The sequence below is a fragment of the Coturnix japonica genome, chromosome 18 (genome assembly GCF_054131305.1).
Source record: "Coturnix japonica strain WE chromosome 18, WE-NBRP24, whole genome shotgun sequence".
NCBI lineage: Eukaryota > Metazoa > Chordata > Aves > Galliformes > Phasianidae > Coturnix > Coturnix japonica.
Window position 1 is genome coordinate 6,602,171 of NC_140680.1, and position 17,722 is coordinate 6,619,892.

The 17,722-nt window shown below is 38.5% G+C and overlaps 1 protein-coding gene across 35 annotated transcripts in view; it reads right to left on the reverse strand.

Annotated features, from left to right (window-relative positions):
* The window catches only part of TENM2 (teneurin transmembrane protein 2), a 1,410,959-nt gene that overhangs the window by 286,146 nt on the left and 1,107,091 nt on the right, over positions 1 to 17,722 (reverse strand). For 4 of the 35 annotated variants that reach the window (XM_085518818.1, XM_015875939.3, XM_085518823.1 and 1 more), the window contains exon 1: positions 7,218 to 7,574. The exons of 26 other annotated variants lie outside the window; for them this stretch is intronic. In XM_085518818.1, coding sequence (XP_085374944.1) covers positions 7,218 to 7,263 — 46 coding nt within the window. In that variant the 5' untranslated portion in view covers positions 7,264 to 7,574. Of the gene's footprint in view, positions 1 to 7,217; positions 7,909 to 15,678; positions 15,846 to 17,722 lie in introns of those variants that run through there. 5 more of the 35 variants (XM_085518816.1, XM_085518815.1, XM_015875937.3 and 2 more) reach the window with 3 other exon arrangements.

The window sequence follows — 17,722 nt, forward strand, 5'->3', positions numbered from 1 at the left end:
CCTCCAAACTTTTCTGCATATTTATGTGCACACCCACCATGCTTTAATAAAGGCCATGCACACTTCACTGTTTATCAGAACAAATAACGAATTAACATAAGCACAGCTTGCATGGTTTATTTTGAAAGTACACATCTAATGAAAACTTAAAGTTGATCGATGTTCCTGCTCTCATGTATCCAGATACACTGAAGTATGAGCTCCTTTTCCACATTTCCTTTGCATTGTGACATCCAATTCTTAAATAAAGTTGAATGCACTCAGAGAACAGTGGGAGAAGAAAAACAAAAAGCTTCATGCAAGCATTAACTATGTTTAGGTCACCATTAAAAAATCACGTTTTATAAACTGATTTGAAATATGTCACCTGGAGGATGTAGAGATATTGCAGACATTTTTAATAGCTTCCAACAAAACTAACTGAAACAAGAACCCAAGCAAAAAGGAAACCAATGACTTAATTCTGGGACACTGATTGGATACCAACAATATCTTGCAATATAGAAGAGAAGAAAGGTTTGAAAAGCTACATGAATTGCCTTTATGTAGAGAAAAGCAAAAGGCATACAGACTAATCTTTGAAGAGCTGTGTATTTCATTTGCCACACCCTTTCTTGCCTCTCTATTCTTCAGCTCAGAGAATCATCGCTGTTTTATATTTTGATGTCAGATTTACGACTAACCATCAGAACCACAAAACTTTTCCCTTTCAGCATGAACTAGAATTGGAAGCACCTCCTTCAGACACAGAAGCTGCAGCTCTGCTTAGTATCTCAGAATAAAGTCAACTCACAAAATACTTAACCAGTAAACAAAACTTGCAGCTTTCTGTAACAAACAATTAAAACATGTTTTAAAAAGATGAAAACTTCAGCCACATGCGAACAGTTCCTTCAGAAGACTTCAAAGAAGGTGAACAAGGCTAAAATGATTAAGTTGTTAAGGCTGACCAAGAGTAAACTGGCTAAGCATGAAAAGAGAATGTGTTGTCTATACTGTATTCCTGGTCTGCTTAGCATTTGACATATGCTGTCTCCAAAGAAAATTTTAATTCTTATTTCAGTCATTCTAAAAATCCTCTCAGAAAAGGTAGCAGGGCGACACAATATAATCAACTATAATACAATAATCATGGTTTGGATTTCTGTCAAGTTTCTAACAATGAAAATGAGCATTTATCAGGAATTTGCCTCAAACAAATAATTTGCACTCATTTCCGCAACAAGACAGACACGATTCTCTTTCATTCAGCTCTTTGTTAACTCTGATTAATTACTTCACTTCCAAATTTCATTATCAACATATTCATTTTTTTCTAGGTAGCACTGACTGATATGCTGCATCTCCAAGTCTGGTATTAGAAAGCTGAATACCTGCCCATTCCTTACATTCTACTGACCTCTAGAGACTGTATGTATATATGTATGGTATGGATAGATTATTTTTGTGCATGTACACACACCAGAGCAATGCCACAGTAGATAATCTTCCATGGAATCTGTAGGTAATGTTTGATATTAAAGTTCTTATTCTATTCACAAATTGCTCATAGAAACATTTTTTCTTTTGTTTTCTGCATATGAAGAATCTCTTATTATTTTTTAATTTTTCATTTTCCTGTGTCCTTTTAAACCCCAACACACCGCAGCCTTTGTTCTCCATTATGTACAGAATTAAGCTACAAGTATGAATATTGAGACAGTCCAGGTTTCGTTCCAGAACGAATAACTGCCAGGAGATGGAGCACCACAAATCTGTGAGTTCCCAGTTTTTGGAAAACAGTACTGAAAAAAAACCCTAAAAACTGCGTGTGTGGAGAGAAGACAAATCTTGCAATTCAGTGTCAGCAATCCAACACATTCCAAATGATAACATCTTGCAGCAGTTCCATTTTGCTGCCAAAGAAAAACACTGTACACAAGCCTATGTTTGCTTTGACATTTAGATGAAAGAGAAAGGGTTGCAGGACTTGAATTAGTCAAATAAAATCTATTCAAAATACACATTAATTCAACAATAAAAAGAAATGAGGAGAGCAGAAAATACTGTTGCCCCATAAAGATGTTAGCACAGACACCTCTTGGTAACACTGTGTAGTCAAGTGTAAGACAAAGCACTACCACCAATATACACAAAATCAAGACACAAATTACAGAAGGTACATTTTCCATCTGAAAACAGTTTCCATTAAGTTTCAGATTAAAATGCCTCTAAAACACACAAGGTTTTTTCTAGTACCATCACTGTTTTATAGAGAAGGACCATCTTTTTCTTTTCCCTTTTTCTTTTTCCTTTTGTGGGCAGAAGGTGAAGGGGGTGAAGATCTTGGTAAAGATATGTTATTTTAATGCACCGTTTTGCACTGTCATAATCATATTGCAAATCCTAGCGAGATACAAAATGTACAAAAAGTATTAGGCTTGGAATCCGCTAAGAGCAACAGGTTGACTTTTCTTGGACCTATATAAGCTATAGATAGCAATTGAGTTCTGCACCTTTCAAAAATCACATGCACAATAAGTACTGCGTTAACTAAATAGATTTCCCAAAATACAGCTAAAAGAGGAGCTATGTTTATTCCTTTATGTTACCCGAGAGTTACTGCAGAATGAGAAAAATACACAAAGTTTTCTCTTTTCCTTTACAAGTAATATGAACCTGTCATATTGACTGAACAAATTATATAGATGCATTTGAAGGAAATTTCCAAATAACTAATTTGATTTCCATAATCTGTAGTACCTTTTCTTATGTATGCAATAGAATGCTATTTTTCAGTAACTTACTGCTAACACAAAGACATCCATCTATCCTGCATTCCAATGACGTGAGACTGGCTATGTATTTTTTAATTTGAAACAGGCCTCAGTTAAAAGACATAGATCCGGATTTGTGTCTTTGTTTATACATACACACATGTGCATCCAAGACAATACTGCAGCTACTGAGAATTGTGGCTCTAGACTCAACTGGACCCTGAATTATTTACCCTGTTCAGCTATTCTGAGCTGCTCATAGTGTCTACGTAAGCAGAATACTACTATAAGAGTAGGCTTGATTTTCTCTTCATGACTTTGAGAACTGAGAAATACCAAGATAAAAGTTTATTCCTTAGGGCTATATTGTGTCATAAGCCTTTAAACTGAATTTGCCAATGTTTTCAACAGGGAATTCTCTTTGGAAACTGATGACACGTTACGATCTTTTAAGCTGAATTACGTACAATTTCACTGAACTGACAAGTCTGAAAGTAAACCAAAGTAGGGAAGGTAAAAACATACTTCTGGTAGCACTCACTCACTGTTAACAGTCCGGCTTGTTTTTCTGAATGACACAGAACTGTAAAATAAGCATATGTAGAAGTGTTGATGAACACATGCCTGTGACCAGCTGAGATGCGTAATACTCGATATCTCAATGTCAGTTACTAACTGACTCTAAAGATCCATGAACTTCTAAGTCTAAGCAAAAATAAATAAATAAATAAATAAATATATAAATGCACACATTGCAGTTCCATAAATGTGTTGTGCAACTGCTTCCGAAATCATACTTAGGAAACCCAAGATTTCATTTCTTCAACATATATTATATGCTGACAATTCTCTAAAGATTAAGCAGTCACCTTAGTACGTACATAGCTGTGTGCATGCCCTAACTCAGCAACAATGACAAATTAAACAGAATGTTAATAAATGGAAAAACAAACAAACAAAAAACAACCTCATCAACTTAAAGCTTGTCAGATTTGAGAAAATTTGGCATGAGCCACCAGGAGAAAACCAAACAAAAGAAAATTACAAATAAAACATTAGACCCAAGCTATAATAAATTATGCACAACATACATGACAGGGAAAATGACTGTTGAGATCAGTCACATATTTTTATCTGTTTTTTTTCCCCCATTTACAAGCAGAAGCTGCAATTGTCTTACACAGTAAATGAAATAAATTAAACTATGATCCCACACATTTTAAACTCCAGTGTATCACTATTAGGTTAACCATACTTATCTCAACACGGTCTGCAACTAATTTGTGTTTTTCCTTGTTTAACCAAGGCACAAATCGATGCACAGGACAGCTGTGTGCAGAGATCACCCTTTAGTTATGACTACCCCAAGTTTTGAAGGTTCACACTACTTTACTTGAAAAGTCAGCACTGTTAACAAAACCAAACGAAAACAAAAACAATGTAACACACATCACCTTTTTGAATTTCAGATCAGTTAGGATTGATGATCATCTCCACAAGTAAATATTCCCACAGACAGATGTCAGTAGTTGCCTGAAATTGCATCAGTTAGCACCCGTACTCTACACTTCTTTACTCCTCTGGGAGTATTTTATCATTTAATCTGATTATTTAACAACACGGTCCTTTCAGCACAGGGCATCACAGCTTTCTTGTTCTTGCATTTGCCATTAGTCAGTCCACTTCCGTTTATTAATACCAGTCCCATCAGAGAATTTCTCTCAAGATTTAATCACACAGCAAAAAAGATGTAAACTATATTGTTCTTAGTTAAAAAAGGGGAATAGGGAATACACAAATTCACTGTTTTCTTTTAAATACTGCATTATGTGTGATAAGCTCTTACTGTTGAAAAGAAAGCAACCTCAATGCACTGGAATTCCACTGACTTTGTGATCGCATACTTTCATCACTCAATTTCTAATTTAATATATGTTATTTGTAAACGTAGAAAGAAATAACACTTTTAGGACTGAGAAATTAGGCATATGAAACAGTGGCAACACCAGGGATAAAATTTTAAAAGCAGTGAGTAACAACTCTAAACCTTAAAAAAAACGAAAACAAAACAGGAGAGGGGCAGACAGCTGTGATGAGTCTCATAACATTGCAGGACGTGTACTTCTTCAGAATGAACAGAATGGAAGATGATGGTGCAAAAATTTACTGGTCTCATATTATTAAACTATCAACAGCCTGCATAAACATTTACCTTGAGATTTTTCTTAGGCTTTTGTAATCTCACTGCATTTCTTTTTCTCTATCAAATAATCTTTACTTTGCTCTCCAGCATCATCTACTGGAACATCAGTAAAGTGCTGCTATTTATATTAATCACTCATTTAAAATCTAGTTGAGCAGAGTAAGCAAATGCCAAAGTGAGAGATAAATGATCTGCAATTCAGATCCTGTATTCTGGACTCAAACAGAACAAGTTAGCTTGCTTTCAGCCTCCTACTTGTCTGCCATTTCATAAGGCAGCATTTTTTTTCTTTTAATGACAAATTCATGTTGAAAGTCATCTACCGTTTACACACAGATCCACTTCAGTACAGTCACAAGAAAACACTTAAAATAGCACATTTATGTAGGGCTTCCATTTTTTGTTGGACAAGTTACTGAGTTTCATTTTGGTCCAACACACGGTTCAATAGACCTGAAGCACGAAAGGAGCTGGGAAGGACAGACAGAACCAATTTGTAACGAGGAAAAAGAAGTGTAATGGCAATGTCAGATAACTCAGCAAAACTAGAGTTAAAAAATTAAAACATCCACTATAAATTTATTTATTTATTTATTGTCTGACTATAAGTGTTTAAAAAAAAAAAAAAGATAATAATAATAATCTGAGCCTTTTTATAAGGATGAATATACATGAGTAATTGACATTGAAGGTAAAAGTAGCAGCACAAAGTCCCTGTATGCTGATGGGAGACTAGGCTTCCCCAGGGGCTTGATCCCATTCAGCTATGTGGTGGCTTGTCACTGCCTATCTTGTAAAACCAGCTACTGCGAACGTACACAGAAAGCAGTGGCACTGATTTTTATAAGGTACATGGCATTGTGCATTCATGTATCTCAACGTAGGGATTCAGTCATTAGGCTAAACTTGCACAAAGACAAAAGTTCCCAACTACATGTATTAATTTCCATCTGCAGTGTGCTCATTTGCAGGTCTATAACATTAAAATCTAACTATTAAACAATGTTTACTCTATGACAGCTTATAATTCCAAGTTAGCTTTGTGTGGCTTCGCTTTCAGAGTCAGTTAATTAGTACTGCACTTTTACAAGTTACCCTGATCACCGCAATAATGTTTGCCTTGCTCTAAATTCCTAATAAAGGTCCAGCTATCCTCGAATGCTCACACACTCCCCACTATGACAATGAAATTCAGAGCACTCTACTCAGTCTTCCCTCTATTCAGCCTTAGTTTCCCCACACAACTGTAAAATATAAATACAGGGAGAAAAAACACAACACCAGAACCCAGTGGAGACCCAAAACAGAAGTTCTGGTAGCTAAGGATTTAACATGTGAATAAAAAGCACTTATCATCATGTAACATCTTTAAAATTGCAATGTTCTGTTGCTTTTGGAAATTCTACCACAGCCTGAATGTATTTTTTTAAAGAGAATAAAAGTGCATGCTTCCCAAAACCACAAACACTCTTAAGCTATATCATTTTATATTACCACAAGACCCAAGTTCAGAGGCTTTGCCTGATAAATTAGCTCCTCTCAATAACTGTTAAAGAGAAAGCCCTTCATTGTAATCCAAGTGCACTTGTGGACAGCACTTTCAGAGTTAACTCCGTCTGACAACTGACAGAAATCCATTATTCTAATTTGGTGATTGCTTTACTAAACACAGATGCAGTTTATGACTTTTAGTCACGTATTTCATTCAGGATGGTACTTAATCTCAATTTAAAAAACATAAACACAAAATAGATTTTACAGTATGTCTAAAAGGTTACAGCTATTCGTCTGAAGAAATACCAGGCAAACAAATCTCATTCACCAGGACCTAAACTCAATGCTAGGTTTTACCTCAGCAAATAATAGTAAATAAGTGCAATTAATTTTTAGTTCAGCTGTTGCAATCAAATCACAGAACGGCAGGCTCCTAGAAGGCTGTAAGACTCTGAAGCTTTCCTCATACCGACTCGAGCACTGAATTTAACCTTAAGCAAAGTCCAGCTTTCACAAATGCTGGTTCTGTTTTATTTTGCTACACAGAGAAACACGGAAAAAAATCATTCAGTGTGAATACAGCTTCCTTACAAAGCCATTTCTAATTCAATTTGCAGCACATACTTTAAATCTTAAACAAAAGGAATCTGATACAACCCCGACGCTGCCTCTTGCTGCAGTTGCTTTCCCCAGTTACAAAATGCTGAAAATCTACCGCTCCGACCAAGCCGCTCCATAAAACACCGGATTCAGGCACTTCTTACCTGCCTCAGTTGAAGGCTTCCTTCCCTTGTTAGCAGTATGAAGCATCCTCTAGCCTTCCCAATCCTCGCCACCAGCCTCAAATTGCACAGCTAAGTCCCTTTTTTTGCAAGAAAATGCGTACAGAAAGTGATTAGTTTTTGTTGTCCCTTTTAAGTCCCTCCTGCGGGAAAGCAGGGGAGCGATGTGACGCCACCTTTTAATCTTTTGCAAGAGTGAAAAGGCAGAAAAGGAGTGCTCGATCAAACTGAGCTTCACACATGACTAAAACTCGCCTGAGAGGCTGCAAGCTCTGGCTAAAGCACCACTAGGCGTAAGTGTAAGAACAGAGAAGAGGGGAGAGTCAATGAAATGTGACAACGTATGTGCATCAAAGACAGGAAAAGAGGGAGAGAACAATAAGAGAGAGATCGAGGCAGCAACAAGAGAAAGAGAAAGAAAGAGAATGTGAGGGAAAATAAGCATGAAGATAGGAGAGTTTTGAAGCAAAGAATTCACAGAATAAAGCCAAAGTGTCTGGCAGCTTCTGTTTTTATCTCAGTGAGCATGACATACTGCCTCTCTCATTTAGTAACACATTCTTGTCTCTTCCAGGTTTGAAAACTGAGATAATCACAATGTGTGCCTGCGTTTGCCTCACTGGCACATTTGTGAGCCGTATACCTGAGATTCTGCTCAACCACCTTCTAGAGCTGTGTGTAATGTGCAATTAAGTTCATATATCCATTAGGACAGACAACTCCCCTCTGCAACCCCGCCCCCAAAGAACCACAAGCCGTTAATATCTACAATCAATTTACAATCTAGTTTCACTGGCAGATGGAATTCTACTTATAACTACTAACAAACTGCCTCTAATAAACAAATGACTGAACAAATGTTTAATGTTGATAAGTGAGTTTTCATAGCAACAAAACATATTAGCATTGATAAATCTGTTTCAGAAAAGAGGTATTATAGACATTTTCTTCTATTTATCTTGTTATTTCTAAGTAAAGTTTCACTAAGTATTGTGAGGAGAAAAAAAACGTGACCTGGAACCAGCATTTAAAAGGAATCAGTAGAAATGCAATCAGGTTTAGAATTTTAATAAAGAAATTACAAGCTATGATCTAAATGTAAAATTTAAAATTTAATTATGAGCTGCCACAACAGATGCACACACCAAGTCCTCAGACAAGTAGAGTTCATTTTCATGCAAGATTGGAGAATTTCATACATGTAGCTTTGCCTGCATCTCTTTAAGGTACAGGTAAACAGGCCGGCAACTGATCATCTGGCCAAAAGGCATAATCCTTGTGTACTGAACCAATGCAAGTTCAGTCAGACTGGGTTATAACGTGGAGATGTAAGGTTAAGGGGGCAACAGCAAACTAAACAAACTCGAAAACCAAAATATATTTTCCCTTTGCTGAAGCATTCTATTTGAGCCTCCCTGTGGATCCTGGCATCTCAAATCCATTAACTAAAAGGAAGGGCTATGTCAGTGGCATAAGATTCTGGGAATCTGGATTCAGAACTCAATCACATAGCACACCTCTCTTAGCTTAGCCAAGAGCAACATCCCAAAGTACTTAATTGGATTTAAAAAAAAAAAAATTAACAGCTCTACACAACTCACTATCATCTATGGATAAATCTAAGGATTTCCAGCTTCCAGAAAGGTTATGAAGTTGAACTCACAAATGATCATCAAGGAATCAACAACCAATTTCAGCATTGAGTACTTCAAACATTGTTACCGCACTGTAAGTTTTAAAAGAATTAATGTTTTCCTAAGAGTGTGAATACCACACCACAAATCCTCCCATTGAACTTTGGGCAGGCAGAGTCCACATTTCAAATCTCTAAAGCTGAAGCTTAAGAACTGCCCCAAACCCCACACTTCTGCATTTCTGATTGTCTGTGTCTCACTGGCAGTTGGCAATATATTCACATTAGTACAGATCCACTAAAATCACATTCTCACTAATCTTCTTGAGTAACCACCGCCACATAAGCCTGGGCGATTTCTCTGCCATGGAAAAACAAAACAAAACAAAACTGTTTATTTTTACATATACAAAACTCTGGGCTTTTACACATCTCTCCCTGGATGTAACAATATGCCTTCAGTCTGACACAGCAAAAAAGCATTCTGTGGGATAATTTATATCGAGTATTCCTTACAGTTCTGCTGCTGTAAGGGATCCAATCTAAGGTCCCCAGTTCCTATAAGAAGCTCACTCATTCTGTATGTGCACACAGACACAATGCCAATGGTCACTCATCTTAAAATTAGTAGTAACAGTGAAAAGTAAAGGTTCTCTGCCCATTTACAACCCCCCCACACCCTTTCTTTCATTTGATATTCTCTTAACCTTACTGGTAAATAGCACTCATTACAGAAGTTTTAATAAGCACTTCCTATGTATCTCATAAGGTACCAGGTTACACTTATGACAAGGCTTTTCTTAAAACAAAAGCACACACGAATGCTTCTGTAAGTATTTCTTCACACTCACAGGTTTATCTCCAAACTCACAATGCAATCAGCCCTTAATGCTTACACCCAAGGCCAGCAAAAAGCTTAAAAACCCATCAACCTGCATGCATGCTTTCTTCCTTTTCAAAAAAGACACAACATTGCAAGGCTAAAACTAAGCATACGCTTATGCACTATTCCAAATAAATTGTTTTCTACAAGAACTGACCTTGTGTTTGAACAAAAAATGCTCGGATGCTGAACCGCTGAAATCCTGACAGCTCCTGGGAGGAAAACTAGTTACTCTCCTGCAAACTGGCAACATTTCCATAAGGCAGGCTGGGTCTTTGACTGACATGAACACAAAAACTGTATCTTAACAATTAACAATCTTAACAAATCTCAGCAACTAAACACACTCCTCCAAAAGTGAGTAGGAACCACACCACTGAATGTTACCAAATAACTACACACTGAAACACACAGATAATATCATTTTGTACAGATATATAATGAATTTCCAGTCCCTTTTTATATATTCACCACTACAAAGAAAACAACTAATCATTTTTCAGCAACTAATTTGCGTTTTCTTTCAATTGCTTCTGATGACAAAGTCCACTCAACTTGAATCATAAAACACTTGTAGATCCTCCTCTGTTCTGCTTTAAGTCTGCATCATTCTTCATTTTGGTTTACGTCTAGGATTTCAGCAGCCTTCATGCAAACTTCTACTCTATGTTTCTCCCTTAAAACTTGCATGGAAATAAAACAGTGACTAAATAACACACCTGATGTTCACTGGTTATATTGGTTACATGATGTATTCTTTCTGTTGGATCATTCAACACTGAACTTCGTGACAACAAACTACATGGAAATACTGTGGCAATGGACTACAAAAGTAACTAAATTAGCTGGCACCTATTAGAGGGACTGCTGGACCAAAATGTTCATCCCCTGCACATCCTCAGGAGCTAAATGAAAGCCTCTGGCTATGCAAAATAGCTAATGTCTACTTTCCTTTTCCAATAACCTTCTGCACTTCCAACTAGCAAAGATTTTTTTCTTTGCCCATTTTCTATTTGGATGGCATGAACATAGAAAAATATTGCTTTTTTTGTTGTTTTCATTTCTTCTGCTTCTGACCTGACAAAAAGACTGTCAAAAACATTTTTTTTTCTTTTTTTTTTTTTTTCCCCCCCCACCCAGTTATACCTGTTGATTTAATAAAACATACCATGTTTTTCCTAATTCTTGTTTCAATGTTTCAATAATAGCTTTGGATCATCCTTTTAAGCCATGGTCGTTACTGAAGCACAATAGTCCTCAGGCACCTCCTCCCTTCCCAGTGACCATTTTATAGGCTGTGACTGTTCAGTCAAAGGGAAAACAATGGTGTAACATAAGGGCTAAAACAAAGGCACAGCATGAAACACCTTAAGTCTTGTATCACCTTCACTTCTCTGTATCTCATTTATGATAAGGAATGAAATTAGCATGGTAAAAAGAGTGCAATAACCACACAGCTTTATTGCTGAGAGGTAGAAGTTAAAGAGCTTGCACAAGCATGAGCTACATTTAAATTCCTGGCTCAATGAAGGCAAACATGATGTTATAACTGATGTGAACTACAAAATCACCTAATTACTGCTTTCTGAGCCCATCTAAGAACACGTGATAGTCCTGTTACAAATTACAGTTCTCTGTGACCTCCACTCGATTCAAACCTTACTCTCTAGATGCACACCTGGATGAACTTATATATGACTGCTGGTGATATTCTACAGAAGAAAGAGCCAAGTGTCATGCTAAGAAGCAAAGACAAAAGAACAGTAGAAGTTTCATCAGCAGAAGCAGCTTATAATTTGGCTCTGATTCATATACTTGCCTTAACTGCTACAGAAAATAATATTTGACTCTTAGTATTGTGTTATCAGTAAGCGATAACTAAATAAATACATATTAGATATTAGTTTTTTTTACATCACAGAAGTGTTAATATATTATGAGATCTGCCATATCATGAAAGGAAATCAATAGATTTGTAATTTTGACTCGGTTGAAGAACTAAGAGGAAATAATCTGCACATTTCTGGTTATTTGGGAAATTCAATTCCAAAACAGTTGTAATATTTTACTATTGCATTAAAAACAAACAAACAAAAACCAACAAACCAAAACCATACAAAAATATAGATTAAAATGGCATTTCAAAATTCAGACTTCTGTGGCACCACCTTACAGTGCTGTCTGCCCCGTACATTTTAGTCCACACTAGTTTTGTTTATAGTGACATAAGCTAAGGTCCATTAAGATGTCATCAGTACTTCCTCAGACAATTTCTAAAGTATCTCTCACTGAACATAAACACTTTTAAAAATAACAGTAAACTGACTGCCATTGTCTGGCCTAAACAGAAGCCAGTTCATAGGAACATTCTGTGCCTCACTCACCTTGAGAGACAGAGAGGATAAGAGTTTACCCACAGGCACAAGGTTTGCCTGTAACACAGGCTGAGAGCTCCTGCACAGCACGCAAAGATGCTCTACTCACCAGGACAGAGGCCATCTTCCAGGAAGGAGCTATATAGTTGATAAGATTTTTTGGACTAATAGATACACTTTAAGTTCTCCATGTGAAGTGAAGATCTACCTTAAGTCAACAGAGTACACAGCTTCACAGAACATAGAACTTATTTTAAAGTACTGAACAGCACACAAAATCTAGTTTTACTGCCCAGTCCTCTCAATTAATATGCAATGTTCATGCCTTAAGCATACCCTTGTGAAATCTGTACTTCCCTGAGCCACAACTTTGAAGATGTGTTGGTTTCCTATGCACTAAGTTGACCTATATTCAGGCTGACTCCTACTCTAACATTATTTCTGATATGAAGTCAATTCCAGATGCTCTGCAAATTGCTTTGCTACTCTTACGATGTGGATACCAAAAAAACAGAAGGATGTCATCAAATTAAAAGGCCACTGCTGTCATTCCCTAAAATCTGGTGCTGGTCAAAAATGCTTTTTTCATACACTGATCTTGGCACAAGGGTATTTCCTTGATAATGTGAAAGCTCAGAACCAAATCCAGAAACCTCCTCACATTATTTTCTGCTATGCCTAGGTACAAAGGCCTACTGACCTGCCTGGAGCTAAGCCTGATGTGCACAGTGGGCCTGCCAAAGATGCCTAATACTCTCAAGTGGTGAAAATTTCCTAAGAACATAAAATTAGCCTGTAAGAAACAATCAGAACTGTAAAAGAGGAAAGGTTATTAAAAGTTCAGAGATGAAAACTGAAAAACGAGATACCACCTCTAATATGGCAAACTGGAGAAGAAGCAGTAAATAAGGTCAAAGGTTTTAGTTTTTAACACTTGATCCTATTTACTTCTGCCCTGATCCACATTTTTCACAACAAATCTCCAGCTTTTACATTAACAAGGGACAGATGTGGTAGGGTTAGGTCTTATCCTGCTACCTGACAATAGATGAAAATCTCAAAGCCATTCCATGCAATGATCAGGTGGAACAGCCATACTCTATAACAGAACACCAAAGATTTCCCTCATCTCTAAGAGACTACTAGGCAGCTCTGAAAACATGAGTTTCTGCACTTATGATGAACAACTGACTTTACAACACCAACAATCACCACAGTCACGATGCTGTGTAAGAAAAGCAGCCATTTGCTAGATTAGCAATACCATAACACAGTATATGTACACAACAGCCCAATTCCTTTTTTTCCCAGTTCCATGCTGTATCTATACTATGACTAAAGTAAATGATTAAACAGCATTAAAAAAACAAAAAGTGGGAAGCTTCAAGAAAGTCTGGCTGACACTCCATCTGTTGTGGTTCAAAACATAGAACACAATTCCACTGAGGAGGCTTGACATGGTGTATAAAAGCACCCTTAGAACACATTTCCTGTCATGCCATCAGCTCTCATCAGGCAGAGGGTATTTGTTTTGATTAACCTTTGGTATGATACAAAACACCTGCTCCTGTCTTTTATCTCTGTCACAATCGAAACAGGGAATGCACAGGGAAGGAAGAGAATAAAACAAGAAACTTGGAAAACATGAAGTACTGATCAGAATGCTGAAAACAGCAAGCACATGACATGCAGGACTATAAGAGAACTTAGAGAGCTCTTTAGGCAAGTTATTACAAAGTGACAAATGTTCAGTAAAGTACATAAAAAAATAACATTATTAAAACAGAGATACAAGAAAATGATGAAAACTATAAAGAATAATTGGCTTTAAGACAATCAGATCACATAATAAAAAGTACTTTCTTAAAAATACCTGTAACAAGCCTCTTGCTATATTTACAAATAAACAAAATGTTATAAATAATACTTGTTATTTTTTTCCCTAAATCTTTTCCTCTTTGGAATACGCAGATTTTGGATCCATGGAAACTCAATTTCAAATGTGTCATATTTTTGACTCAGCTGACTAAGAGCACTGGAGAAATATCTGGCTGCTAAGTGGGATGTTCTTCAACTCTGTGAATTCAGAGACAACAGAGAACAGCTTTCCAGTAAAGAAAGTTTCTGACAGAGCAAAAAACAGCTCTTACAAAAAAGTGTTAACCATTTTCAATTTTAACATCTTTCAGCCAACTGTTTCTTACTGCTATTGCCATTTTTTCATATTCTCTACCGTGACAACCACAGAAACAATTCAAAACTTACCAAACAACTCTTTCTTACCATAAACTGATGCTTACTTGTGAAATCTGGAACAAAACAGCACACTTTCTGATGCTGAATACCTAAAAAACCTCTGGAAGCTGCCAGGGACACACTATACAAGCCAAAGGAGTCACCACACCCTTCCAGGCAAGTTCTCATCTTAATGGGCAAGACCAAAAGCATGGCCTTTAAAGAGCCCAATCATGGGCGGAAAAAAACACAGACTATCTTACTAATGATCAACTTGCTCACTAGCCTCCGCTTCCTCCTTCCCCAAACTCCCTGATATCTTTCCCAAGCTTTATATAGTACACCTCCTTCTTCTGTGAGCCAGTACTCCTATCTATGAACAGCATATACAGATAAGAGCTGGTCTGTAAAAAAAACTACTGCTGAAGATACCAGAGAGGGTTATCATTACATTAAAAATCCTTAGGTTTTTAGCTTTTTCTTTTTCCCTCTCCAAACGCTCCATTAAAACTGTGCTTATTGACCTCAATGGGAAAATGCTGGGATCTGCAGTGGAATTTTACATAACCTTAATTCACGTTTATGCTAAAATTTCAAAACACCTATAAGGTAAGGTGATAATATGCAGCCATGACTCTCTGTAGTATAAATACCAGGAACACAGCCATGCTATATGTAATCATACAGGATGTTTGAAACATTCCGCTGCCTCTCTTACCTCTGCTGTGCAGCTTCTGTCTTTAACAGATTTTTTGTCATCCACACAGCATTTCTTGATATCAGAAAGTGCGTTTCTGATACCACATGCAATGGAACACGTTGTTCTGTGAACTTCATTTTAAAAATGCTTCTTATTTGGACACAAATTAACCAAACCCATCCTGTTATGAGCAACAGACAGCTCAATAGCTCAGTAACTCCATGGCACGCCCCAGCGGCATTTACCGGAATGCAGACACTTCTTTAGGCTTCTCAGAACTGACCTATCCATACAGACCAGGTGAACAGAACCGCGGAACCTCACGCACTACAGCCTGTTAACCACCAAGTCCATCACGTAGGCACACATTCTGCTGCGACATCCTGCGCTTTGTTTGGCCACTCGCTCTTTTAACTCTGCTTTAAAGCCCGAAGGCACCACGCAGCCCGAGCCCGTCTGACCGCCGCCCACCTCCTCTCCCCTCCTCACCACCACCGCATCCCCCCCCATCAACTCAATCCCCGCCCCGGCAGCACCGCCGCCATCGCCGAGCCGGGCGGGGCACCGCGGAATGAACGGCCGGGGCCGCCACCCACCGCAGAAAGTGAACCACGAACCTGAGAGCTGCGGCGGGATCCCATCAGCGCTGCCATCCTGCCATCCGGGGCCGACAGGAGCGAGGACGGCACCGGCCGTTCGGCTCGAGACGTGCGGCCGCATACGGAGCAGCGGGGAGTGGGGGCTGCAGCACGGACTGGTAGCACGGAGCTGAGGGGAGCGCGGAACGGCATGGGTTGGAAGGGAACATAAAAGCCTATGCCATCCCCAGCTCAGGCTGTCCAGGGTCCCATCCGACCCAGCCTTAGGCTCCTCCAGAGATGGGGCATCACAGCTCCTCTGGGAAGGAGAACTAATGGCAGGCAGGTGCCACTGACATTGCACTTGACATACAACAAAAGAAGGGCTTCTGGTACTAAAGTTTTATGTGAAAGAAGGAAGATGGAACATCCTGTGTCAGAAAATGAGGGCGGAGGCAATAAATTCCTGAGGGCCCTCAGCTGGCAGCTCTGCTACCATTGAGGTGGACAAACTCAAATCATGTTCGGGCACCAGCAGACACAGGTGGCCACAGGAAGCAGAACCTGAAGCTCTGTGAGTGGGTGCAGCTGCCAGGAGGGCCTTTGAGGGAGGCGAGAGAGAAGAGCAGCCTTTGATTAAACCAGAACTGACAGCGTCTGAACTGAGAACGAGCTCCAGAAAGAAGGAGCGGAGACCCAAGGATACCAGTTGTGGCTGCAATGTGCAAGGAATACCAGAACAGCTCAGCAGGGCTCACTGATCAAAAAGCAATGCCAAGGGGCTAACACTAATGGCAATTCTGTCTGGCCACAGTCATCAGTGTGACAGAGCTGATGCTGTAAAGTGCCTGAAGAAACAGATCTTTTATTTTCTCTGAGAGCCAGGTATACACTGTGAGCTTTGCTCATGCATAAAGAGCAAAATTAGTGCAGCTGACAGCAGCTAGTACATAAATGAACAATGACGACGTATAGCTTTCACTTTAGGTAAACATCCTTTAACACAGGATTCCAGTGGATTTTTAACTATGCCACTGCAGAGTGAGATAATTACTTTTTGCATTAGTCCAGTCAGAACCGAAAGCTTCAAATTGTTAATGCCAAATGAAATGTTATTAAAATTCAGTTGCCCTACTGGCCACTTGATTGCTATTCAGCAAAAATATAATGCGTGGAAAAGCAGATAAAAAGAGTAAAAAATTGAACAACAGAGGGAGACAGGGACATGCAGAATCAGAACATATTCCAAAGATCAATGTGCAAACATGGGAATGTTTTTGCTCTGGCTGCAAAGAGCTGGCTCAATATTCAACTGTTGCAACCTTGAAACAAGGCAATAATTTGGAATCTTACCTCAGCCAGTTCCCTTATGACCAGAGAGTAATTCTGACTTCCTTCCTCAGTCACAACTTTCATAGTTTCCCACGTGCACCTCCCAGACTGTAAACATGCCACGTGCCCTCCATTACATGCTGAAGAGCCTTACGTACACCGGCCAAAAGGGACAGGAGGGTGCTCCCTCTACCAGTGCAAGCAGACATGACCATTGCATCACCTGCACACTTCTAGAAAACACTCATTATTCTAGGCACTAAAAAAGTCAGCAATATCCCTCCTGAATGGCAGAAATGAGACCTCTCTGCACCTCTATTTCTCTGTCTGTGTGGTGACAAGATGCAACCTACTCTCACATCAACAGTCATCAAGTGGAAAGGGAGTTTGCATCTATTTCCTTATTAAGTGGATAATGAATCTGTAATGCTGTTCTGAATCCAAACAACAAACAGAAAATATAATGTGTAGACTGAATAACTTCCTTGGAATGTAAAACCATTCCTATGTATAATTCCTTCTTAATCGTATTAAATAGGCCAGAGGAACATACAAAAACAACATGCTATAGAGAAACATGATTTTCATCACCTACCTATGACGTTTCTTTGCCATTTGGCTTTAGCTTTCAACAACACTCTAACACAGCCTTTCATTTTTCAGACAATCCCTTGTTGAGTAATTTGAAGGTACGAAACACCACCTAAGGTCACAACTACTAATAATCTTTCAGAAGTCATCCTATATATAT